Genomic DNA, 27,105 nt, shown 5'->3' with positions numbered 1-27,105 from the left:
AACGTCCACAGTGGCGCTTTTAATCGACTCGTTCTGTCGAGAACAGTCGATGACTACGAGTGGGCCGTGAGTTAAAAATTTATTTAGATTTCAGAGCGTTTCGTCGTTTTCGCATCCGTAGTACGTTTTTCGAAATTTCGAATACATATCGTATAACACGGCGACTTTATGTTTATCGAAATCTAGATTCATGTCATCGTAAGGATAAAAATCGGAATTAAGATACAGTTTGACATTAGTTAGTTTACAATCGTCGAATAAAGAAGGCTCCTCGGACAGAACGTTCTTCTTTCCAGATTGTAGCGCGAAAATAACGTATCGCGGTTCCTCGAGTTGTGTCGCCGCTTTGACGGCCCACGAGTGTTTGGTCGTGCTCTGTAGAAGCGGAAACGCGTAGAGATCTCATGAGCGAAAAGCGACGCTCAAGTATCATCCACTATCTAACGTGCGCAATAATATTAATTTATTAACATCATTCAATACTATATGAGGCATTCGCCATTGTATTTTTAACAAAACGATTTTAGGTTCTTGCGTTTCGCGCGATATAACGCAATTGTTATTGTTGCGCGCTCGTATTAAAATAAGCTCGTGTCGCGCGTTGATCACAACGCGCTTGTAATCTTCGCAAAAACCTAATAGCACGTTAAGAGGTACGCAAAAATTAAAATCGCCGATCGACGAATGAGTTGTCGCTAATAAGTCCCATCCAGCGTTTTTTAATATTTTGCTTCTCTCGACCGTCAGCGACGCGTAATTCTTAATCGTGCTCGTTATTTCAACGTTTCTGTTTCGATCGATCTCCACACCATCGAGCTCGTAGCGAATTTCTTCGAACATAAACGCCGCGCAATTGTTTACTAATCTTGTTACCGATGTGATTTCCCCTTGCGCGCTCGATGCTTCCTTCGACTCGAGTCTGCCCTCAACGTAGAGAAAACTGTCGCAAGGTAACGTATACAAATCTTGTTGTTGTATAGGAATTCGTATCTCATCGCTATTTCCGAACGTAGTATTGGCGTAAGGGTTGTACGTGTGAGTTTCGATCTTGACGATGCGATCGTCGAAGATCGGCTCCCCACTAATACTTAGAATGTCGCACATTCCGCTTTTTACGAAAAAGCGGTCCTTGGCACGACAAAACCCAAAGAGCGCAGAAAAGTCTCGTTATCGGCGGTTAGTCTTCCTCCCTTTTTTCTTCTCTTTTCCGCGTTTAGAGGTGACGCGACAGCGATAATAGGTGCGTTTCTCGCGTTCGATCCGTTCACTACGAGCATCGCGCGCTTCTCTACCGTTTTCGTCGCACGTGTAGACGAATCGTAATTTCTTCGCCGCGAAAATCGATCAATTTTCCGTTTTGGTCCACAACACGCACGTTTATATCGGTAATGGTCCGTGCGATGATCGGAAGGTAAATGATCTGCGTTGGAATCTCCGACACTTTATATCCGGGTGGAACGTTAGGCGCGAATTCGTGTATAGTATGCGCGGATTTGTCGTTATGATACGCTCCTGTTGTGACGTTGCACTCTACTCGAATAAGGTTAATGGCCATAATATTTATTGGTTTATCGGATGCATACCATTTATTCGGTTGTAATACACGAGACGAGAAACCCAGGAGCGAACCGATATTATCGGGTTTTGTGAAATTTACTCGATATGCGCATTTAATTTCGCTTCTCATAGTGTTATCGTTACCGCGAAGCGTTATAGAATTTTCACTTTTATCGCCATTCTCATTGTCTTCGAAATAATCGTCATCAACATCGTATATGTAATCGTCATCGTTCGTTTCCGGTTTTTCATTTTCGCGTTCTCGTTCCTCCTCTCTCGCTCGTCGTTTATGACGAATCGCCGCTCTTAGATATGCGTTTATAGCGCTTAATTCGTAAGATCCTACTGGAATCGCGATAATCTCGTCATTATTATCGAAGTAAAATTTATTATTCGTGGAATTTATATTCGGTATCGTATTATAAGTTTCAAAATTGGTTAAACCTAATTCGTAATCGTCGTCGTTTAAATCGAGAGGCGGAAAATAACTCGCCGCGAGAATACTGCTTCGTCCGGAAAAAGTGAGAGTCAGCGACATGATCGGCGAGAGCGATCGAACTGCGTTCGATCGACGAATAACGGTTGATATTATAGTCGACGATTCCTCCAATCGACTTTTCGGAGAAATCGAAGACTCAATTGTCCGCAAATATTCTGATCGCGCGTCTGCTCGGAGCGACGATTGTATCGAATGTTCGCGTCGCGCCCGAGATAACGCGCGAGTTCGCGCGGAGGACGAAGATCGCCGAAACCGTTGTAGTAAATTGCGTCGTCCCCTTTTTTCGCGTACGCCACCCAATAAGTACCCGGTCCGGATGCGTCGTCTAAATTCACAATGCCGCTCTCATCGCGGCGCGCTTGCGACGGAAGCGCGTTGCTCATAAACACACCTCTAAAGTGAGGTACGCGCGAGAATATCGCCGCGCGATTTAATTGTTCGTTCGTCGTTGCTCCGACGGATGGGAGGATCTCTAGCGTCTGTTTACGCGAAGTTTTTTTTTAGCTCTTCTTCTTGTTGAGGACACGCCACTCCCGCGTTTGTACGGCGCGAGATATAAACCGCGACCTTCCATCGCGCGATCGTGGCGCTGTAACTCCTCTAGCTGTCGTCGCGCTGCTTTGCGATCGTTCACCGCTTTCGCGATTCCCGCCGCTCCCCCGGCCAAAGAACCGAAAGCTCCCAATAACGGTAGCAGGGGTAAAAAGCCGCGGCGTTTCGCTATCGGAAGCGTTCTTTTTCTCGTAGCGATTATTCTCCTTTTGTTCTTTTTTCTCTTGATTTTCGTTGTACCCATTCCAAGTTTTGTCTTCGATTTCATAGCCATCCATACAGCCGCCGCGGCGGCTCTCTCGCCGAGAGTCGAGTCTTTAGTCGCGACGCGTTCGCGCGCTCTTTTGGCGAGCGCATGGTCGGCGACGTGTCGATCAGCGAGCTCGCCGCTCCGCGAGTACGCGATATCGTGCTCGCGGCAGACCGCGTCCAGAGGATTGACGCCTCGATCGCCTCGCGCGAGTCGTTTCGCAAGACGAGTACCCGGCCCGCAAAATTGATATCCAGGTATATGTAGTTCGAAAGGGAGCGCGTTTATCGCTCTATTCAACAAGCCAGCGCCATGACTCACACCGTACTGCTGTTTCGCGAATTGCATTCGCCGCAATCTTTAACAAGCGGCGCCGGACCGTCGATGTGTGTTCGTTGCCAAGGGCGATTATAATGTTCTAGACATCGACGGTAGCGCCGCACCTCCGGAGCCACTCTTATATATTCAGGCAATTTCTCCCACAATCGTTCTACGTAGCGACTGAAATGCTTTAGTAAAATTATTTTCGGAATATACCGCAATTGATCGGTGATGAAATCGAGAATATCGTCGCTATCTATTAGTAAAATAAACATCTCGATTGACCGCGCGCAATTCGCTACTGCGCGATTGATGGCGATCTATTCGTATATAAATAAAAAGGTCTCGCCCTGCCTCACGCGAGTGTACCGCGCACGCGCGCAGCAAGAAGAATGTGCCTCGTGCGGCAACCGATTGCGATAAAGGTGACGAATCTCGACAATAAAACGCGACCGTCGAAAGAAACGCGTAGACACGGTCGTCTATTACCGAGCGCTATTCGCTGCGTCATTTGCGGGCCTTCTAGTTGCGGCAAAACAAACGTATTAATAAGTTTGTTGGAGAGTCCGCATGGCGTACGCTTCGAGAACGTTTATGTTTACTCGAAGTCGTTGCAGCAGCCTAAATATCAATATTTAGAAAATTTATTAACACCGATGGAAGATATAGGTTATTTCACATTTTCTAATAATTTTGACGTTATTTCACCCAGCGAAGCTCTCCCGAATTCGATATTCGTGTTCGACGATGTAGCGTGCGACAAACAAAATACTATCAGGGAATATTTCGCTATGGGTCGACATTCGAACGTCGATTGCTTCTATCTGTGCCAAACGTATGCTAAAATACCGAAACATTTGATTCGAGATAACGCTAATCTGTTAATTCTCTTTAAACAGGATGGTACTAATTTACGTCACGCATACAACGATCACGTGAACACGGATATGTCGTACGAGAATTTTCACGCGCTATGTCGCGCGTGTTGGCGATATAAATATGGTTTCTTAGTGATCGACAAAGATAGCGCGCTTCGCGCTGGTAGATACAGACGAGGATTTAACGACTTCATTGTACCGTAGAGCGATCAGTTGTCGCGAATACGTCGAACGCGTCGATCGCTCTCTCGCGAGTTAGAAGAAGTTGCAATGGCCTCGACGGATATCGGTGAACGCGAAAAGACAGCAAAAGAGATAGCTAAAACGCGCGCATCGATTCGTAAAAAACACAGAGCATTGAAGACCGGAAAAATGGAAAGCGAGATCGCGATAGAGAGTCGTTTCAAACCAATCGTCGAACCGCTGCGGCGCATCGCTGATCGCGCCGAGCGAGACGAGATAGAGCGAAACGAAATTAAGCGCGAAACGATAAAACAAGACGCGATCGACGTTTCACCCTCGACGAGCGTCGAGGAAAAATGGAAGGACGAAGCACTAACTCCCGTTTGGAAAAAACCTAAAGCGAAACGAATACGCGCTCGACGACGATTGAACGCCGTTTCTACTCCATTAAACGAGTCTTCCGTCGAAAGAGATCCATTCGCGCGAAACGAAACCGAAGAATATGAAACGTTCGAATCCGAGAGTTTCGAATCGCCCTCGATGCTCGAAATACCCGTTAGACAAATTTCGCGAATTTCTCAAGATCGCGAAATATCGCACGGTCGACTAGGACCATTAGGGCGAAAATATATGGGGACTCTTCTCGGCGGAGAAGCGCCGAACGAGATTGATCACGTTTACGGAGTTTACATCGGCGAGAAAAGTGCGATGCTCGGCGATAAGCGATTTGACGTAGACGCGAATGATTCCATATTTATAGATGAGATTAAATATGTCGGTACTCCCGGTTTGTACGAATTAATTTTTATGAAAATTCCTAATAGTCTCATATATACAGAAAAAGATAAATTAACATACAGAAGTATATTGTTAATAACGAACGCTCATGACGTGATCATGACGCTAAAAAATCTGTCTTAGGAAATAAAGGATACAAATACAAATTCATTATCGCTCCGCTTATTCACAGCAGCGGCGCGAAAAAAACGGGCGCGGGTCGCGTATCGTCAACTATGCGTGTCACGAACAATAAAATCGATTACGTCCATTGAGACGATCCGAACGAATTAGTGTATCGTCTGCGATTGTTAGACGCTTCGCGTCGAACCGGCAACAACGCTCACGAAAACAAGATTCTATCGATAATTGAGGAGCTTCGCGAAACAGGAGCGATCGTATAAATCGAACTGTCGCGTGGATGACCGTCGCAGTCGTACGCGGAATTCGCGATGTCTGTGAGCAAATTTGGCTCGCCTCTAAAAAATCGAGGCTACGACGCGAGAACCGGAAGACTACGTCCGGCTATCGAGTCTCTGCGAAATTACGTGCGCGATAACGCGCTGTGTCTAAGCTCTTCCATCGAGTACGACGCGAGAGAGCGTAAGATAAAACGCTTGGCTCAACCTGAGGAGGACGCCGATGCGACAAGCAAAAGCTACGTCGAGGGAATCACATCGCAATTGAGAAAAGACGCGAACGAGGCGGGGCAGGGCGTCATTCTACTGTTCACGAGACTCGCTCAGCTCGATAGCGCTTTAGGTAAACGAATAGACGTCGCGGAGAGTTTCGTTTCCGAGATAAAAACGCGCGATGACGTTCTGAGTAAACGAATAGACGCTGTGGAAAATTCTATTTCGAGAATAGAAACGAGCGCTAACGCTCTAGATAAACGGATCGATGTTTTAGATAAACGAATCAAAGGTTTAAGCGATCAAATCGAAGTCGCAAAAAAAACTATATCGCTCAACGCGGCGGAGTCCTCGACGAGAAACGCGAACGATCGTAAAGTAATGTTCAATCAAGGTAAAGCAATACGGGAACTAAGTCAAAAATCGCGTATCGCGGCGAATTCCGCGGTGAAATCCGAGACGAAGATACGAGAATTGGAAAATTCAACGTCACGATTGAAGAGAGACGCGGACGAGCTATCGGGAAGAGTGAGAGAACTGGCAAAGATTAGCGGAAGCGGCGAACCGCTCGAAAGAAAGATTAACGGGAGCGGCGTGCCGCTCGAAAGAAAAATTAGCGGGAGCGACGATCCGCTCGAAAGAGAGATTAGCGGGAGCGGCGAGCCGCTCGAAAGAGAGATTCAATCCAACGTTATTCTCGAGAGAAAGAGAAGAGAATTATGAGCGTCAAAAAACGAAGACTAGTCGAAAAATTGCACGCGCCCGCGAGAAGAAACTTCCCGCGTCGTCGCGTTGCGGTGCGCGGGTACGACGACCTATGGCAAGCGGATGTGGTCGAGATGCGTCCTTACGCGCGAGACTCAACAAAGGCTACAACTACATACTCACCATTATCGACGTATTAAGCAAATACGCATGGGCTGTACCGCTTAAGAGCAAAAGCGCGAATGAGATTACTCGAGCGTTATCTAAAATAATGCGAGACTCTAAGAGGTGTCCGAAAAATCTGCAGACCGATAAAGGAAAAGAATTTTACAATGCCGATATGCGAAATTTCGCGAAGAAGCGCGGAGTAAATCATTATTCGACATATTCGGTGATGAAAGCGTCGATAGTCGAACGATTCAATCGTACGCTCAAAAATTCTATATGGAAGTACTTCACACTAAACGGAACGTACAAGTGGATCGACGAGTTACCACGACTCGTCGAGGAATATAACACGCGAAAACATCGCACTATAAGTATGAGACCTGTCGACGTAACTCCAAAAATTGCCGATAAACTTTTAAATACTGTATACAGCAATATAAAAATCGCGGCTCCGGCGAAATTCAAAGTAGCCAATCCGGTACGCGTCAGTAAATTTAAGACGATTTTCGAAAAAGGCTTCACACCCAACTGGACTACAGAGATTTTTCGAATAACTAAGATACAACGGACTAATCCCGTAACGTATCTGTTAAAGGATTCGCGCGGCGAGCCGATCGCTGGAGGATTCTACGACCACGAGTTGCTGCGCGTTGGCGATCCCGACGTGTATCTCGTAGAAAAGATGCTGCGTCGAAAGGGTGACAAGATTTACGTGAAATGGTTAGGAATGGACGAATCGCACAATTCTTGGATAAATAAAACAGCTGTATTATGATAAAAATGTATTTTTATTAAATAAAACTACATATTATACATATTATACATATTATACATAAAATACAATTAATGACATTTTAATTATTTTTATTAGTTTAATTTCTGATACAATATTAAATATTAAACCTCGTGTTACCAAAAACAAAAAAATCTTAGAAAAAATTGTAGACATGTTAAAACTAAAATAATCGTATAATTATAAAACAAAGAAAAAAATAATAACACAATACAATTAAAATTAAGGCTTGTGAAAACCGATTAATTCGATTAACCGTTTAACCGGTTAAAAACGAATTTACTGATTAAAATCGGTTAATGGGTAATCGGTTAGAGTGATTACCATTATTCTATTAATCTTTAAATCGGTTAATCATTTAATCGATTATTCCGATTAATTAATATATATTTATTTTTTATGAATAGCTTGTAATTTTGTACGAGTTCTCTCTTGCGCTCCACATAAATTCTTTCTCGCGCCGCTACGCGGCCGCCACATCCTGCGTTCTCTCTTTTGCGCTTTATGCGGACTCTTTCTTACATTTTATATACATTCTTCATCGCATTGTTAAGCGAACGTCGTATCTCGCGGTAGCTTTATTCTCGCGTTGCTCTATATATAACACTTTCAAGAATATAATAAAGAGTCATGGAAATCATCGATCTGTCTAATTCGCGGCTAATCTCGCCTCGATTTATGGCAAATTCTCGCGTTCTCTCTCGCTCGCATGTAGCATGATATATGTTCTATGCCAATGAGGGAGAACGCGAATTTGCCAAATCGAGTCGAGATTAGCCGAGACTTAGACAGAATGGTGGTTTCCACGACTTTTACATCGCAAAAACACGCGCGAGTTCGTCTTTTTGACGTTATATACGAATTTTTTTCGCGTTCTATACAAGTTCTCTCTCGCACCGCTACGCGGCCGCCGTATCCTGCGTTCTCTCTTTCAAACTTTATACGTACTTTTTCTCGCGCTTTGTATACATTCTCTATTACGTCACTATGATAACACTAAAACTCGCATTAACATTTTTTTCACATTATTCTATATAAAACTCTTCCGAGAGCATAATAGAAAGATCGTGAAAATGTCTGATCAGTCCTATTTATAATAGATTTTAACAAAATCTATTATATATAAGACTGATCGAACATTTCCACGATTTTTTATTAAAATCTATTATAAATAAAACCGATTTATTTTTATTATTTTATTAAAATCTATTACAATAAATTATATTTAAATTATATTATTCGCGCAAAACGCGTGTTCTTCGAAACGATTCGTAGAACGTCCATCGATGTTTTAAATCTCGAAATTTCAAATTAAAGAATACAAACCTGTGATGTAAAATTTATATACTTTGATATGAAATTTAGAAACACATCTCTTCACGATAATTCGTAGAATATTAATCAACGGTTCACGAATATTTCGAGTCTTGAAATTTCAAATCAAAGAACACAAGCCTGTAATGTAAAACTTGTATACTTTGATATGAAATTTAGAAACGCGTCTTTTCGACATAATTTTTTCTTTTGAGTTAAAAATATGTATTTCAGTTAGAAGTTCTTCTCGAACTATTATTTTCGACGCAACCGCGAATTATATCGAAAATACAATGTTAATATATTATTTATAAAATATGTTTATACCAACAATTGTAACGCTGCATCCCTCCACCGTTACTCGGCCGTCGATCCGCCGGAAGTCCGCCGCCCGACAAACACCGGTCGGGCATAATGCGGAGGCGTCGAGCGCCCATTTTTAAGATATAGAGAAGAGCGTTCGTATTTATAACCGCCGTCAAGACGCGTTGTTTACCGGGAATCGTCGCCGCGCTCGGGTAACCGTACCGACCGTTCCCGAAACCGCCCGAGTCGCGCGCGGCGGTTCGACTTTAAACAATATGCCTTAAAACAATCAGGCATATTACGCACGCGCACCCGCCGGAGAAAGCAGTATAAATAAGGGCACATTTTCCATATCGAGACCAGATCTTCCGCAACCGCCAGAGTCAGTACGACGCCTGGAACCCAGAACGATCCTGAAAACACGCTCACAGAGAGAGAAAACGGGGTTGGGAGTACCCAGCCTCCGCCGAGAGTTTGCGGCATCTCTAAGAGCGATCCTTTAAAAATCTCTGCAACCGAGGAACACGAGGTTGGGCGTACTCAGCCTCCGTCGGGAGTTCTCGACACCTCACACGCATCCGTCCACCTACGTGCAACGGCGATCATCCAGTGGTAGGGAGTTCCCTGCCATTGACGGGTGTTCCCGTCGGCCGTTGCACTCCTGCATTCTACGGGAAAATCATCCCGACGAAACAATACCGCGATATCCGCGAACTCGCAGTAATTCCGCGACCCCCATTATCGCGATCGGACTCGCCATTAATACGGCGCGCTAAGTCCCGCTCGAGGGGGAGGATCTAACCTGGCCGCGACATCGATCGACGCAATCAGATCGATACCGACACGTCTAAGGACCGCCCACCGGCCCGACCGAAATTACCGCCCGGTAGTTAGCGGCCTCTGCCGAAATCCAGATCCGTAATCGATAATCGTATCGACTCGCGGAAAGCGCGTTTCGCAACACACTCCGTGCATTGTAATTCGGACGCAGCGCGATCGCCTCGACCATACACCTTGTAAACCATACGAAACATTACACGTTCGCCCACGCACTCGCTCGCTTATCATTTCACTCACATACAAGCGCACACACACCGACACACACAACAGTTATACACACATTCACTCTGTATACACACATACTTACACGCAATAAATTATATTTTACCTAACGCATCTATCGTTCGTCTCTCGATACCCTTTCACGAGCCCCGGATCCCGACCGAGTTATCCACGACCGCCTCGCGAAAGCGGTTTATTACACAATAAACTACTAACTAAAGTTTAAATGTTTTAAGAAACGTATAGTATTTTTTCGCTCCTTACAGCGGTATTTTATAATGTCCCCACGGTAACGTATCCGTAGTTCCCGATATCGTGTATCGTTTGTCATCGTGCGGACTGAGCGCGATCTTCAACTCCGATACTGTATACATCTCGTGTAACTCGGATCTTATACAAAACTGCTCGCGCTTCATCTCGATCCCCTGTCGAAGACAGCGCGCGTAATCGTCAAACGTTATCGTTCTCGCGACAACGCCGCTCTTAACACCCTTGATTCTTTTTGTATCGCTTTTACCGGCTCGCAGCGAGTACATCTTCGCTCTGAGTCCGATAAATTCGGTCATAATCGCGCCAGAGTTCTCATCGTTCATCGCACCGGGTATTTTCTTATTAGCGAGAGGCATTCCATACGCATTGCCCGTTGCGTAATCGCTCGTATCGAATTTGTCGATATCGCGCTTCATATTTTCGTACATGTCCTCGCACTCGACGCGATAAATGAGACTATCCGTATCGGTGTACATTATTCTACACTAATCTCGATACAATGGTAGCATGTACTCGTAGTGAAATTCGTATAAACGAATCTTAGATATGTCGAGAATGCACACACCTACATAAATCGGTTTATTGAACTTAACCTCGAGTTTACGCAATTCTACAGCTACGAGATCCTCCGCGAAAACGCTTCTACTGTGAAAATTCGGCTTCGCGATCATCGCCTCCGCGCCGTATCGCCCGTCCCATCGAGTCACGAGTCGAACATTCGAATGATTGCGGACGTTCTCCATAGTTTTGCCAAACACGGCATTATTCATTAATTTGTATAGATTTTTCTCAAACTCGTTTTTCGCGTTATAATTGGTAATCGTGTATTCAGTTCGATGTATTCGCGCAGCCATGAAGATTGCGGGAATCGCAATATTCTGTGTATTTTCGTAATGCGTAATCCGTGTCGAACGCATTGCTGCAAATTGCGATAATATATTACGTAACGGCTCTTATCGTACAGTGTGGCGAGAAGCTTCTCGTCTCGTTTTCCGGGCGGCTTATCGCGCGTCGGGCAAAATGGCAAGTCAGCGTGAGAATCGTGAAGGTCGGACGGATATGCAAGGTCGACCTCTAGAATATAACCGATAGGCGAGTCACGGACATTAAGTCAACGCTCGTAACGTCATCGACCCATCGAAAATTTTCGTAAGGCAACGATTGACACATCGCCCATCCATACAAATTATTTATATCGAAGTACATGAGATACGACGATGGTTCCGAAGGATCGTACGACTGTAAATACTTGTTATTAGCGCGCGCGTATCTATTGGATCATTGACTTAGCCCGCCGCGTATTCCGCGTTCCACGAACATCACCATATCGATGTCGGTTAACAATTCGAATCGCACACCCGTATACTTTAACATAGCGTCCCACGTGTATCCCGGTAACGTGTAATAGTACGTGGGATCTAAATTATAACTCCTCATACACGCTCGCAAAAATTTTCGAAGACATCGGCCAATAGAAGAACGTCGGTCTTTAAATACAAATCGCTATAATCGCCCAACGTCTCGACGCGAAACCGCTCCCAGACTCTTATCGCGCGCGAGTAATTGCTCTCGGATATCGCGTTACTAGTTAGCGAACTGTGAAAAGCCTCGCGCGGCGGTAAACGAGTCTCCAGCAATTTATCTACGTCGTCGACATACTCGTACGGAAATACGCCCTTTCGCGCGAGAAGCTCGAAATCGGCGTCGCTAAGATCGGAAAATTCCGAACGCGCGATCTTCAACTCGCTCTTGTCTAGATACGACACCAATTTCTCGAGACTCGCGCTTAGAAATTTGAAAGAATCCACGAAACGCAATTTCAAGCGTCTCCCGAACCATCCCTCGTCCCACGCATCCTCGATGTTCTTCGTGAAAGAGATGTACGTTTCTTTCGTTATCGGCAATACTTCCACGCTGCCGGGAAAAGCGTTAGCTACATCTTTAATGATAAAATGCGCGTCGTAGCCCGATAAATTGTGAAAGAATACGGGAATTACGTAAGTATCTTATAATTTAAATTACAATTTGAATGCGCCGGACCTCTGTACCGTCCGGTCAGATGACAGTGATCGCGCACGCGAGCGTCTCCCGATTCGAACGGTTTCTCGCATACGCTGCAGCGCGTCGCGTTTACGAATCTCTCCCACTCGTCCGGTATAAGATCCGTCATAGGAGCATCGGTATCGAGAATAGTCTTTGCACGAAGCGTTAGATCGTGCAGTTCTTTAACGAACCACAATATCCAATCCTCGCCGCGATAAGCTCTGTAGGTCGAGCTAACGCCATCGAGCGCGCATGGCGCGTAATATCCGGCGCTATAAACTTCGTGATGCTGAACGATAGATGTGTTCAACGTTCTCCTCTCCTCTTTCTTCTTCAGTACGCATTCGAGATCGGCGTACATCACGAATGGAAGTCGCTCCTTTCTACTATAGTTGCGAAACTCTAACCATTTGTCGTCTTTGATAGGAAGGACTATAGCGCACTCGTTCATCCTTCCGCAGTGAGCCGATAACTTATCGTTCGTTCGAAAATAGTGCATGCATCTGCGACATAACGCACATTCTTAAATCGCGCGCATTATCAACATCGCGCGACGATTCTTTTAATTCGTACTCACCGATCGCATATATGCGATTTATTTTGCCTACCGCTCAGTTGCGAGCCGACGAGTCGCGACAGATTCTTGATCCACGCGAAATGCGTCGCGTTATCTCGTCGCGTAGTATCGTCAAAATACAGCAGATTAATGTGTCTGTCCTTTTTATCGTCAGTGAGACGCAGAGGAACGACGCGGCAATCGCCTTTTCCCTCCTTTTTATCTCGAACGGTGTACACATTGATAGATATGTCGTTAATACGCTCAAATCTAGTAATTCTGTTCAAACTCATAGGAAACTTAACGCCCTCCAGATTCAGCACTGTCGTGTAATGCGGGTACGAAGATTCCCGACCCGCGCTTTTTCGGCTGGATATAGAGCGGCGACCACCGCCCATGCGAAACACGCATTGTCATTAGATCGCACGTTTATTACCGCTCTCTTCAACACGATCTCTCGCGGTAATTTAACGTGGCACCCCGCGCGCATAGGATTGTATCTGTTCACATTCACCGTTAAATTGAATATTCGCGATAACGCCCATCCGCTATCGCGCTCCTGAAATTCCTCCAACGAGGCTAGAGTAGCGTCGACCACTCGCTTCTCGTACCACTCTCGCAAGTCGGACAGAGGTAGAAGCGGATAATTCTTCGTGACGATAGTCTTAACACCGATCTTGTCGACTGAGACGAACTCGCCGATGAACGCGGTATTGACTTTAACACTGTTATATCTATCCATAACATCGCGTATTTGATCGAGCTCGGTATCTCTAGCGTCCTCGAGAAATCGCCGAGGTTCGATATAATCGAAATTAATAACTGCGCCGGTTAAAACGCGTCTAGAGAAAGCCGTCTAGATCTCGGATCACGAGAATCCCTCGCGTCTCTTTACACCGCCTCCCACGCGTTCGAAACGTCGACGCAGATCGTCTCTCGCGCCCGTCAATCGAACGATTCGAGCGATAAGAGAATTGATCGCTCCGGTCGATCTCCCCCGGCGCTCGCCTCGACACCTCTCCCGCAGAGACTCGGGACACTGGTCGCACCGTCGCGCCCATGCGCGATACGCGTCCTCCGTCGCGACGTCCCGCGCGCTATCGAGAAGATCGCGCGCCTCCATCGTTTCTCGATTCGTCACTCGTCGTCTAACGAATGCCAAGATTTTTTACAGATAAACCACGTCTCTTTCTCGTCGTAATTCTCGATATAGAACAAAGCTCTCGTCTCGCAGCCGGCGCACCAATTATTCGACACGTCGAAAACCTCGTCGACGAGATCGCAAGCGGGCATCATCTCGCTATACACGGTTTTCGTCACGTGCGTCGATACGCTTTTCGCGAAACTCGAGCTACGCGCGCAATACGCGCAATATCTCTGATCCTCCTCGAAATAATTTCCGTTCTCGAATCGACAACCGAACTTAAAAAAACAATGCACGACGTGATTCACCTCCCACGAAAATTTCGGAATTCCGTATCGCCGTTTCCAATTGCGATAAAGCAAATAGCCATCGGCTCCGACATTCGCGAAAGGCTCGTCGAATCGCGTCTCGCTCGCCTCTCGCACGAACTCTTCCGCGAAGCCGATCTCTTCTATACAGTATAAACGATCCTCTATATAACGTTCGCGTAGTTCCTTCTTCAAACAATTCGGTATCTCCAAATTCCGTATATCCTCGATACTTCCGATTTGAACATTCACCGCTCTTCCGGCTAATCTCGTTAAAGCGCTCGGCGCGCGCTTCATCGCGCCGCGAAATATTCTCGAACGTACTAATACCTCGAGACCGTCGCGGCGTCCTTTTATAACGGGGAAAAATAGCGAGGACGCGCCCCCGATTAACCGAGCCGGATACTCGCTCTCGGAAGCGTCTAGCCACCGGACGCGCGACGTCGTCGGAAAATGGAGAAAAACTCGCCATCTCGCTAAAGCGACAAGCGCGCTCGTATCGCCGCTAACGCGCGCCTCGAGAAGAGGAGAGCGACGAGGGACGCCCCTCCATCCGCTCGACCGCCCACCGACGATCCCCCGCCCCCTCGACGCCGGGCGCCCGCCGTCCGCTCGCGAATCGCGCGCTAGAAGCGTCGCGCGCGTCCCTAAAGAATCGCGACAGCGGATCGCGCGCTAGAAGCGGCGCGCGCCCCTAAAGAATCGCGCGCTAGAAGCGGCGCGCGCCCCTAAAGAACGAGTCGCGTCAAGGTCGAATCGGGAGGAACCGCCACCCCCCCGAGCGCCATCTCTCGTGCGCTCTCGGCGACTCGTACCCACCGCTCCCCCGGCCGCGCTTCCCTTCTCACCCTACTTACCCCCCCCATACACCCCCTTCGATCTCCATCCCTCGGGCGCCTACAAACTGCTCCGAAACAATCTCTCTCTCTTCCTCCTCAACGGTACCCTCTCTCTCACACTCACACAAAACTCAGCCAGAACCGGCCTTACATATCTACTCATTTATTAAATTTATATAATTGACTCGATACATTATATAAAGTTTAAAATATATAAAATATATAAGATTTAAAATATATAATTAAATTTATAGATAATATAATTAATTTGATACATTATATAAAGTCTAAAATATAATTAAATTTATAAATTATAATTAAATTTATAAATTATAATTAAATTTATAAATTATAATTAAATTTATAAATTATAATTAAATTTATAAATTATAATTAAATTTATAAATTATAATTAAATTTATAAATTATAATTAAATTTATAAATTATAATTAAATTTATAAATTATAATTAAATTTATAAATTATAATTAAATTTATAAATTATAATTAAATTTATAAATTATAATTAAATTTATAGATTATATAATATAGAATTAATCACACATATCGCGCAAATGGTCGCGTCGCTCAAACCACCAATCGTGCAGTTTGCAAGTGTTCTCCAACGCACAATTTTTCGCGTGATATCCGCAGCGATAGGTTCGCGAAGCGTTTAGAGTCCCTAGACATTCGATGTCCTCGTAATCGGCGTCGATGGACTCGACGGAGACGGTTATGTCGCGATCATCGACGACGCTTCCTAAAATTTCGAGCAGCCATTTCTTCTTCTCGTGACTTTTAATGTAGATCTGCCCTATTGAGTCGAGACTAGAATGTCGACACACGGCGTCTCGAAGTCTTCTCATCGACCCGTAATTCACGTGTCCATCATTCCACTTTAATTGATGATGATTAGACATCAACCAACATGCTCGTGATTTTTCAGCTTTCGTTAGCAAATCCCAAGACATCGGTGAGCGAAAAATGTGATGCGTCTATTCCACGCCATTTTTTAATACGGCTACTTCTTTCGCGACGAATCTTTCGTTACCTACGAAACCTTGAAGATCGACGAAGATCGGCGCGTCCATCGCCATCGTTAGCGATACTCGAAGTGTTCGCTGCTAGATTATTCTATCTATATTTTTTCGAATATTATCGCGCCTATATGATTCTGCGCACAACGTTGGTGAAGAGATTATACTCTACAACTCGATCGTGAATGATAAGACAATAGGCTGTGGTATTAGAGGGGACGTTCTCCTTGCAGTGGGACTCTACGCGAACGTCCACAATGGCGCTCTTGATCGACTCGTTCTGTCGAGAACAGTCGATGACTACGAGCGGGCCGTGGATTAAAAATTTATTCTAATTTAAAAGCGCTTCATCATTGTCGCATCCGTAGTACGTTTTTCGAAACTTTGAATACATATCGTATAACACGGCGACTTTGTGTTTATCGAAATCTAGATTCATATTGTAAGGATAAAAATCGGAATTAAGATACAGCTTGACATTATTCAGTTTGCAATCGTCGAATAGACGATTTCTGTCCTCGGACAGAACGTTCTTCTTTCCGGACTGTAGCGCGAAGATAACGTATCGCGGTTTCTCGTGTTGCGTCACCGCTTTAACAGCCCACGAGTGTTGGGCCGTGATCTGTAGAAGCGGAAACTCGTAAAGATCCCATGAGCGAAAAGCGATGCTCAGGTATCGTCCGCTATCCAACGTGCGCAATAATCTTAATTTTCTAATATCATTTAACACTATATGAGACATTCGCCACTGTATTTTTAACAAAACAACTTTAGATTCTTGCGTTTCAACCGATATAATACAATTGTTATCGTTGCGTGCTCGTATTAAAATAAGTTCATGTCGCGCGTTAATCATAACGCGCTTGTAATCCTCACAAAAACCTAATAGCACGTTGAGAGGTACACAAAAGTTAAAATCATGGATCGACGATTGAGTTACCACCGATAAGTCCCATCCGGCATTCTTTAATATCTTGCCTCTCTCGACCGTTAGCGACGCGTAATCCTTGATCGAGCTCATTACCCCCATATTTCTGCTTCGATCGATCTCTACACCGTCGAGCTCGTAGCGAATCTCCTCGAACATAAACGCTGCGCAATTATTCACCAGCCTCGTTACCGGCGCGACTTGCCCTTGCGTGCTCGACGACTCTTTCGATTCGAGTCTATCCTCGATATAGAGAAAACTGTCGCACGGTAACGTGTACAGATCCTGCTATTGTATAGGAATTCGTATCTCGTCGATATTTCGAAACGTATTGGTGTAAGGATGTGATTGTACGTGTGTGTCTCGATCTTAACGATGCGATCGTCAAAGATCGGCTCCCCGCCGATGCTTAAAATGTCACACATTTCGTTTTACGGAAAAACTGTCCTTGGCACGACAAAACCTAAAGAGCGCAAAAAAGCCGCGTTAGCGACGGTCAATCTTCTTTCCTTCTTCCTTTTCTTTTTCGCGTCTAGGGATGACGGGACGATGGGCGCATTTTTCGCGTTCAATCTGTTCACTACGAGCATCGCGCGCCTCTCTATCGTTTTCGCCGCACGTGCATACGAATCGTGATCTTCTCGCCGCGAAAATCGATCAATTTTCCGTTTTGATCCACAACACGCACGTTTATATCGGTAATGATCGGAAGATAAATGATCTGCGTCGGAATCTCCGACACTTTACTATTGTATATCCGGGTGGAACGTTAGGCGCGAATTCGTGTATAGTATGCGCGGATTTGTCGTTGTGATACGCTCCTGTCGTAATGTTGCACTCTACTCGAATGAGATTAATAGCCATAATATTTATCGGTTTATCGGACGCGTACTATTTATTCGGCTGTAACACACGAGATGAGAAATCCAGTAGCGAACCGATGTTATCGGGTTTTGTGAAATTCACTCGATGCGCGCACTTAATTTCGCTTCTCATAGTATTATCATTACCGCGAAGCGTTATGGAACTTTCGTCCTTATCACCATTTTCATCGTTTTCGAAATAGTCGTCGCGGTCGTCGCCAACGTTATATATATAATCGTCATCGTTCGTTTCCGATATTTCATTTTCGCGCTCTCGTTTCTCCTCTCTTACTCGTCGTTTGTGACGAATCGCTGCTCTCAGATACGCGCTTATAGCACTTAATTCGTAATATCCCACCGGAATTGTGATAACCTCATCGTTATCGTCGAAATAAAATTTATTATTCGTGGAATTTGCATTCGGTATCGTGTTATAAGTTTTGAAATTGGTTAAACCTAATCATAATCATCGTCGTTTAAATCCAGAGGCGGCAAATAACTCGCCGCGAGAATACTGCTTCGTCCGGAAAAAGTGAGAGTCAGCGACATGGTCGGCGAGAGCGATCGAACTGCGCTCGATCGATGAATGATGGCCGATATTATAGTCGGCGATTCCTCCAATCGAGCTTTCTGAAAAATCGAAGAGTCAATTGCCCGCAGATATTCTGATCGCGCGTCTGCTCGGAGCATTCGGAGTCCCAGAGAGATCAAAAAGATTCCTCGTCGCAAGAACAATAAGAAGAACCTCGGAGCGAGAATCCAGCGATATCGGCAATAACAGATACGACACGGGCAATAGGCGACAACATCCTCGCAAGTAAATCGTTTGCAATAAAAACATTCGCCTCCCTCGTCTATTTATCTGTTTAATTCGAATTATATCATCTCATCCTATACATGGGCTATCCTGACAGGCCCACAGCTTTATCAGAAGCGGGATACAGACACTGCACCCAGTTCCGTGAACTCTGCTCGAGGTAAGCAATTTGAGATTTCTCGGCAGTACGAGATACCGTGTGAGGCGCGAGCACAAAAAAAGACGGTCAGTAGTGTATCTAGGCCGGTTCTAAGCCATGGTCCTCTGAGGGGGGGTGAGGGGTGAGGGGAAATCGGGGCGGAGGGGCATGACGTCACGGGGAGGGGGGACGTCACGGGGGGGGGTGACGTCACGGGGTGGGAATGACGTCAGGGGGGGGTGATGTCACGGGAGGAGTGAGTATGACGTCACGGGGGTATGACATCACGGGGGGTTGACGTCATGGGGTGGGAATGACGTCACGCGGGAGTGACCGCGGCGGAACGGTAGGCGCGAGATCCGCGGAGAGGGGGAGGGGGACCGCGGCGGAACGGTTGGCGCGGGGTCCGCGGAGAGGGGGAGGGGGACCGCGGCGGAACGGTTGGCGCGGGGTCCGCGGAGAGGGGAAGGGGAACCATGGCGCGGGGTCCGCGGAGAGAGGGAGGGTGACCGCGGCGGAACGGTAGGCGCGGGGTCCGCGGTGAGGGGGAGAGGGACCGCGGCGGAATGGTTGGCGCGGGGTCCGCGGAGAGGGGGAGGGGGACCGCGGCGGAACGGTAGGCGCGGGGTCCGCGGAGAGGGGGAGGGGGACCGCGGCGGAACGGTAGGCGCGGGATCCGCGGAGAGGGGGAGGGGACCGCGGCGGAACGGTAGGCGCGGGGGCCGCGGGGAAGAGGGAACGCGAAGGTACGATGCCGCGAGTAGGTGTGACAGAGATAGCGCGAGGCGTCCGCAATGTGTAAGAGAAGGATAGCGCTAATGATATTCTATGGGCGTGGGAGAAGAATAGCGCGAGGCGGTGCGAGAGAGAGAGCATACGCGAGGCGGTGCGAGAGAGAGAGCGTCCGCATGCACTTGAAAGAGAGATAGCGTCCGCACGCTTACTCTCAGCTCTTGATAACAAAACAAATGTTAGCATGTTTCCACGAGCAAATATCTAAAGTCTTTTAAATATGAATAATATATTATTATAATATGTAAACCACTATCGAACGGCAATCGAATGGCTATGAACGGCTATTGAACGGCTATCGAACAGCTTTGAACAGCTTTTGAACGGCTATTGAACAGCTTTGAACGACTATCGAACGGCTTTGAACGACTATCGAACAGCTTTTGAACGGCTATCGAACAGCTATCGAACGGCTTTTGAACGACTATCGAGCGGTTTAAACGACTATTGAACGGCTTTTAACGGCTTTGAACGACTATCGAACGGTTTTGAACAACTATTGAACGGCTAACGAACGACAAAACAATTATTTATACACCATTCAAATATTTAAAGTCTATGTGCATGTACTGAAATGTAACATTCATAGCCTGATAAGGTGGCTGACGCTGCTATCTAACGTCACGTACTGAAATTTAATACTCGCATACTGGGATATGAAAGAGGAAAAGGGAAGAATAAGAGAGAATAAAATATATTTTAACAATAGTTTATTCTAAATAATGTTTGGGCGAATCTTTATGATGATTCGTCCACCAATTGAATATTTTAAATACATTTTGTAAAGCGCAATTTTTCAAATGTTTTTCACAGCGCATAGTATTAATAACATCTAGCTTATTTAACGAAGTGATATCTTCATAGTCCGCATCCAAGGTCTCAATAATAACGTCGTTTCTCGCATCATCGTCAAGTATATCGACCAGCCATTCTCGTTTTTCGCATCCTTTAACGTACACGATAGGAGATGCTCCATCTTCCTCTTCCGTCGCGCCCATCACAGCTCTCGTAATTAAACGCCTAGCGAAGCTGTATGGAATGTTTCCATCCTCCCATTGAAGTCCATGGTGATGTCCGATTAACCATGAAGCTTGGCATCTCTCAGATTTTGTAAGCGCACGCCATGGTACGGGACTTGCAAAAAAGTAATGAGAGAGAACAGATCCATTTCTCAATATCGCTACTTCCTTCACGACAAAGTTTCTCCCGATAATGAATCCCTGCAGATCCACAAACGTTGGCGCGATCATGCTGATAATATTACCGTACAATTGCAAGAACGATGTAAGACTGTTGCCGATCGTCAAAATCTCAATCTTTATATATTTTGACATTGGAGGGGATATTTGCTGATTTAGGTAATTTTACGAACTACGTTGGTCAATGGGCAATATTCGACAACGCGATCGTGCAAGATGAGACAATAGGCGGTAGTATTTGTCGGTATATCCTCCTTGCACTCAAACTCTAATCTCACGTCCACGGTGGAATTTTTGACAGACTCGTTTTGTCGCGAGCAATCGATAACCGCGAGAGGACCGCAATGTAGAAATTTTGAAATGTTTAATAACACATCATCATTATCACATCCGTAATAAGATTTGCGAAAACGAGAATACATATCGAACAAGAGGGCGAATCTATTTTTATCGAAATCTAAATTCAAATCATCGTAGGGATAAAATTCCGAGTTCAGATAGAGTTTAACGTTGGTCAATTTGCAGTCGTCGAATGTAGTAATATCTTTTGACACAGCATTTTTTCTACCAGTCTGCAGCGCAAAGATCACGTATCGCGGCTTCTCCAGCTGAGAGGCGGCTTTCACGGTCCACGAATGCTTGGTCGTATTATGCAATAGAGGAAATTCGTATAGATCCCAAGAGCGAAAACTGATATTCAAGTATCGCCCGCTTTCCAACGCGCGCAGCAAGGATAGTTTATTGACCTCGCTCAATATTACATGTGGCATACGCCATTGTATCTTGAATAATTCGATATCAGCTTCAGCCGAAGCATGTCCAAATATGCAATTGTTATCGTTGCGCGAACGTATCAGAATTAATTCGTGATGAGCGTTGATCACAATTCGCTTATAATCTTCACAAAAACCCAATAGTATGTTTAGCGGCACGCAAGAATTGAAGTAAGATTCAACAGCATTATGTGACATATTCCACGCAGCATTCCCCAAGATTTTACCTTTCTCGGTTGTTAGAGAGATATAGTTTTTAATCGTAGAAGTTATTCCAACGTTTCTGTTGCGGTCAATCTCCACACCGTCGAGTTCATATCGAAGTTCATCAAACATAAACGCGACACAATTGTTTCCCAATACCACTCTTCCCTCTTCAGCTACTTTACGCACCATCAACTTTCCTTCGACGTATAGAAAACTTTCACATGGTAACGTGTACAAATCTTGATGTTGTATCGGTATCCGTATCTCGTCGCTATATCCAAGCGTTGTGTTGGCGTATGGATTGTACGTATGAGTCTCAATCTTGATGATACGGTCGTCAAAGATCGGCTCATCTCCGATATTCAAGATGTCAATCATATTGTTATGTATTTCGTACGACGAATCCCAATGATTTTAAAAACTCGCGATTCAACGCGCTGAGCTTCTTTTTAGCGTAACCAGATATCTGATTATTGTCACCCGATACAGTAGTCACTCGCCTTCTAGCAAAAATATTGTCCCTCGCAAAGATATTGTCTCTCGCGTGCTCCGTGCTTCCGTTCAACACAAGCATTTCATTTGTCAAAGGCTTTATTTTTGCCGCCGCCGTATATGCAATCTTACGGTAATTTCCTCTCCTCGAAAATCGAGCAAATGTCCTTCTTGATCAACAATGCGTATCGTTAAATCAGTAATGCTCCGTGCGACGATCGGTAGATAAATGATCTGTGCTGGCGTTTCCGATATTTTATATCCTGGCGGCACGCTCGGTGAAAATTCATGTATCGTGTGTACGCGCTTGTCATTGCTGTACGCGCCAGTGGTTACGCTGCATTCTATACGAATAATATTTACGCTAATAATATTTATTGGTACATCCGATTCGTGCCATTTCCGAGGCTGTAATATACGATTCGACGAGAATCCCAACAACGATCCAACGTTGCCCGGTTTACTAAAATTTATTCTATAGACACATTTGATTTCACTTTTTAGCGTATTATGATTAGCGCGAAGCGTTATTGGATATTCATCGTGTTCTTCGTCATCAACAATATCGTTGGAATCAACTACGCGTCGATGTCGTAAAATTGCATGTCGGAGATATTCGTTTATAGCGTGTAATTCGTACGATCCCTCAGGAATCGTAATTTCCTTATCGTCGTTATCAAAATAAAATTTATTATTCCAAGAATTCACGTTCGATATCGTATGATACGTTTCAAAGTCCGTTAAACCAAGCTCGTAATCGCCATCGTCTAAATCTATAGCCGGAAAGTAACTTACAGCAAGCGCGCTACTCTTGCCGGTCAACGTAAGTGTAAGTGACATGCTGGAAAACTGTCAAACGAATACTGAGTTGCGATGGTGAATTGTCAGGCTTTAAATTTATATCGATCATCGACCGTTTGAAGAAATCCAAGACACAATTGTCCACAAATACTTTGATTATAATTTTGATAGGCCGTGTGATTGTATTCTATATTTGCAACATTCTGTCCAAAATATCGCACTAATTCCTTGGGTGGTCGCAGATTTCCAAAACTATCGAAATATACTACACGATCTCCCCTCTTTGCATACGCAACCCAATGAGTACCGGAACCATCGACCTCATCCAAATTGACGATACCGCTCTCATTTCGTCGTACACCGTTTATCGGTAAATTATTGCGCATGAAAACACCTCTAAAAAATTGTATACGCATACGTCTTGCAAGCTGTTCCAATTGTACATTGGTTGTTACACCGACAGGCATTTTTATTTTGACATTTTTTTTTTCTTGGCTGCTGTTGAGAACCCTCGTCCACGCTTGTATGGAGCGAGATAAAGTCCGTGACCTTCCATGGCGCGATTATGACGCTGCATTTCTTCGAGCTGACGTTGCGTCGCCTTGCTATCGTTCACCGCCTTCGCGATTCCTGCTGCTCCGCCAGCCAACGAACCGAGAACTCCCAATAATGGTAAAATTGGTAAGATACCACCGCGCTTCGCTATAGGAAGTATTCGTTTTTTCGCAGTCTTTTTCTTCATCGATGATTTTTTTGTTTTCAGCCCCATACCGAATTTTGTCTTTATAGCCGCCCAAACAGCTGTAGCGGCTGCTCTTTCGCCAAGAGTCGAATCTCTCGCGGTAATACGCGTTCGCGCTTTCGTAGCGAGTATATTATTCGCAACGTGTCGTCGACCAAGATCGTTGCTTCGGGAATAAGCTATGTCGTGCTCGCGACACGCGGCATCCAATGGATTGATACCTCGATCGCCTCTAGCCAATCGTGTTTCTAAATGAGTTCCTGGTCCGCAAAACTGATAGCCTGGAATATGTAATTCGATAGGAAGTGCGTTTATCGCACGATTTAACAAACCGCTACCTCTTATAATTTTTGCTGACATTTGTCACAATTTTTTATTAACGGTGTTGGACCGTCGAAATGTGTTTGTTGCCACGACAAATTATAATGTCGCGTGCATCGACGATACTGTTGAACCTCTGAGTCAGCTTTTATATGTTTGGGAAGCCTGTCCCACAATTGTTCCACGTAGCTACCAAAGTCTCGCAGTAAAACAATCTTGGAGATAATCTGTAACTGCTCGGTGGTAAGCTCGAGAATATCGCTGTCAACCGATAGAAGAAGAAACATTTTTGAGACTGAGCGGTTTCGATTCGGTGCGCCTCTATAAATAGGGCCCCGATGACTCATTTTCCAAAATCTGATTTGAGATTTGCGAGAGCAGACATGCGGTTCGCGCGACAAGCGACGATAATCAAAGTGATAAATTTTGACGATAAAACACGAGTAATGTCCGAGAAAGAAATACGCAAGCATGGAAACATGCTGCCGACTACTATACGCGGTATCATTTGCGGTCCTTCGAATTGCGGTAAAACTAACGTGTTGATAAGTTTGATAGAAAGTCCACACGGTGTACATTTCGAGAATGTGTACGTATATTCGAAATCGCTTCAACAACCGAAATATCGATACTTGGAAAATTTGCTATTATCGATCGATGAAATTGGCTATTTTACATTCTCTAATAATAGTGACGTTATTCCACCGAGCGAGGCGCTTCCGAATTCCATTTTTATCTTTGACGACGTGGCGTGCGATAAGCAAGATACGATAAGAGAGTACTTTGCAATGAGTCGACACTCGAGCGTCGACTGTTTCTATCTTTGTCAAACGTATGCCAAGATACCCAAGCATCTTATACGGGACAATGCAAATTTACTGATTTTATTTAAACAAGATGGTACAAACTTGAAACATGTATACAACGATCATGTAAATACTGACATGTCTTACAGCGATTTTCGCGCATTCTGTCAGAAATGTTGGCAACACAAGTATGGATTTGTAGTGATTGATAAAGACAGTTTACAGACTAATGGAAGATATCGAAAAGGATTTAACGATTTTGCAATACCCTAAAGTGGTTAGTCGCTATCGATACATCGATCGAGCAACATGACGACGACGATTGACAGTGACGATCGTGAGAAGATTGCGAGAGAGATTGTAAAAACGAGTGAATCAATCCGCAAAAAATATCGTTCTTTAAAAACCGGTCAAATGGAGGAAGACGTCGCATTGGAGAGGCGCTTTAAACCAATTATCAAACCTCTAAAACAACTTGTCGAAAATACAATCAATGTGGAATCTAATGAAGCGAAAATCGAACCATCGAGTATGCTCGAAGACAAGCATCTGAAAAAAGAGTCTGGAACAAAGCGAACAAGGTCAAATATATCATTGAACGGTTCGCTAATAACTTCTACTCCAAATCAATCGAAACGTAAGCGAATGAAACAATTATCGAATGTGATTACTTCTACTCCGATAAAAGATGTACAATCGAGTCAAATATTGCACGAAAGATCGTCTCCGTATGTGGAAGAAGTTTTCGAAACCACGCCTGAAACGCTTGTGACATCGGTTCAACATCTGCTACAAACGTCCGAGGGTCAAAATACATTGCGCACACATCTGGGTCCACTAGGGCAAAAATATGTTGGAGCTATTTTGAGTCAAGATAAAAATAACAGTATGGATTATGTTTACGGTGTTAAATTTTGCAACGAAGGAATGATGCTTGGTGATCAAATTTTTGATGTGGATAAAGATGACAATATAATTATCGGTGGAATAAGATACATGGGAACACCAGGTCTCTATGAGTTGATTTTCAAGAGAATACCCGACGGTGACGTATACAATGATGATGATAAAATTAAATACAAAAATATATTACTGGCGACAAATGCACATAGACGTGGCAATGATATGCGTAATCCAGTGTTAAGTAACAAGGGATACAAGTATAAAAATATAATAGCACCATTAATCTCTATTAAAAATATAATAGCGCCTGGAAAAAAAGCTGGAAGAGGTATAAACATACCGCGCGCTATGACGTTAAACGATAATAAGATCAATTACGTGCATTGGAATGATCCCAACGAGTTGGTAGATCGCTTGCGATTGCTGGAAGCTTCGCGTCAAGCCGGCAACAATGCCCACGACAATGAAATATTATCAATTATCGAGGAACTTTACGAAGCTGGCCTTATTATAAATTAATCTATGCGTCGGCGAAACGAGTCAGTCTGTTATTATTGTTTGTATCGAAATGTCGATTAATAAATTTGGATTATCGTTGGGAACACCCAGCAACTCATACTATCAATGGAATGGATTACTAAGAAATTACGTGCGCGATAACGCTCTGTGTCAGACAGCCTCCGGCTTTGACGCAAGGTCGCGCAAGATACGACGCGTAGCGCAACCGGAAGATGATACTGATGCAGCAAACAAACAGTACGTGGAAACACGTGTCAAGCTTTTGGAAGACAGACAGGAAGAACTTGAGAAAAAAATAGTCACGCTCGAGACGAATGTGCAAACGCTGCAAATAATGATGGATGAGATGAAGAAAATGCTTCGGTATGCAACTCACGCGCAGACTACATCTAATTCAGCGCAGGAGAAGAAAGATATATAAAGAATATATGTGGAGGAATCATCTCATTATTGCAAATTATGCCTCGATCAAATATGTCGCAAAAGACCTCTGAAAAACAGCTGCTCGTGGAAGAATTGCATGCTCCAGCGAGAAAAAATTTTCCACGTAGACGTGTCATAGTACGCGGATACGACGATCTGTGGCAGGCGGACGTGGTCGAGATGCGT

At 44.8% G+C, this 27,105-nt stretch overlaps 3 protein-coding genes and 1 pseudogene across 3 annotated transcripts; 1 reads left to right on the top strand and 3 right to left on the bottom strand.

Moving 5' to 3' along the window:
• Positions 1 to 90: 90 nt before the first annotated feature.
• LOC138944356 (uncharacterized) lies at positions 91 to 1,104 on the bottom strand. The gene is made up of 2 exons (XM_070315261.1): positions 610 to 1,104; positions 91 to 375 (listed from the first exon to the last, which is right to left on the bottom strand). The coding sequence occupies exons 1-2, from the start codon at positions 1,102 to 1,104 to the stop codon at positions 91 to 93; spliced, it is 780 nt and encodes a 259-aa protein (XP_070171362.1).
• Positions 1,105 to 5,469: 4,365 nt separating this feature from the next.
• Positions 5,470 to 6,372, top strand: LOC138944355 (tropomyosin-like). The gene has a single exon (XM_070315260.1). The coding sequence runs from the start codon at positions 5,470 to 5,472 to the stop codon at positions 6,370 to 6,372; it is 903 nt and encodes a 300-aa protein (XP_070171361.1).
• Positions 6,373 to 12,883: 6,511 nt separating this feature from the next.
• On the bottom strand, positions 12,884 to 13,608 carry LOC138944353 (uncharacterized; annotated as a pseudogene).
• A 2,917-nt stretch (positions 13,609 to 16,525) lies between these two features.
• On the bottom strand, positions 16,526 to 18,615 carry LOC138944354 (uncharacterized; the record flags this gene model as incomplete). Its single annotated transcript, XM_070315258.1, has 3 exons — positions 16,526 to 17,410; positions 18,278 to 18,441; positions 18,501 to 18,615. Coding segments are annotated over 3 exons (1,164 nt in total), but the record flags the coding sequence as incomplete, so codon positions are not given.
• Between the last annotated feature and the right edge of the window lie 8,490 nt (positions 18,616 to 27,105).

The sequence above is a fragment of the Polyergus mexicanus genome, unplaced genomic scaffold (assembly GCF_030449975.1).
Source record: "Polyergus mexicanus isolate NDT 795.1 unplaced genomic scaffold, iyPolMexi1.0 SCAF_169, whole genome shotgun sequence".
In the NCBI taxonomy this organism is placed as follows: Eukaryota; Metazoa; Arthropoda; class Insecta; order Hymenoptera; family Formicidae; genus Polyergus; species Polyergus mexicanus.
This window is presented reverse-complemented; position numbering and strand designations above follow the sequence as displayed.

Excerpts from the sequence above, each read along its gene's own strand:
- LOC138944356 (XM_070315261.1), bottom strand. The coding sequence starts at position 1,104 with ATGTGCGACATTCTAAGTATTAGTGGGGAGCCGATCTTCGACGATCGC. Across the intron at positions 376-609 it reads GCGAAGATTACAAGCGCGTT|AGCACGACCAAACACTCGTG; the intron begins GTGATCAACGCG and ends CCGCTTCTACAG.
- LOC138944355 (XM_070315260.1), top strand. The coding sequence starts at position 5,470 with ATGTCTGTGAGCAAATTTGGCTCGCCTCTAAAAAATCGAGGCTACGAC.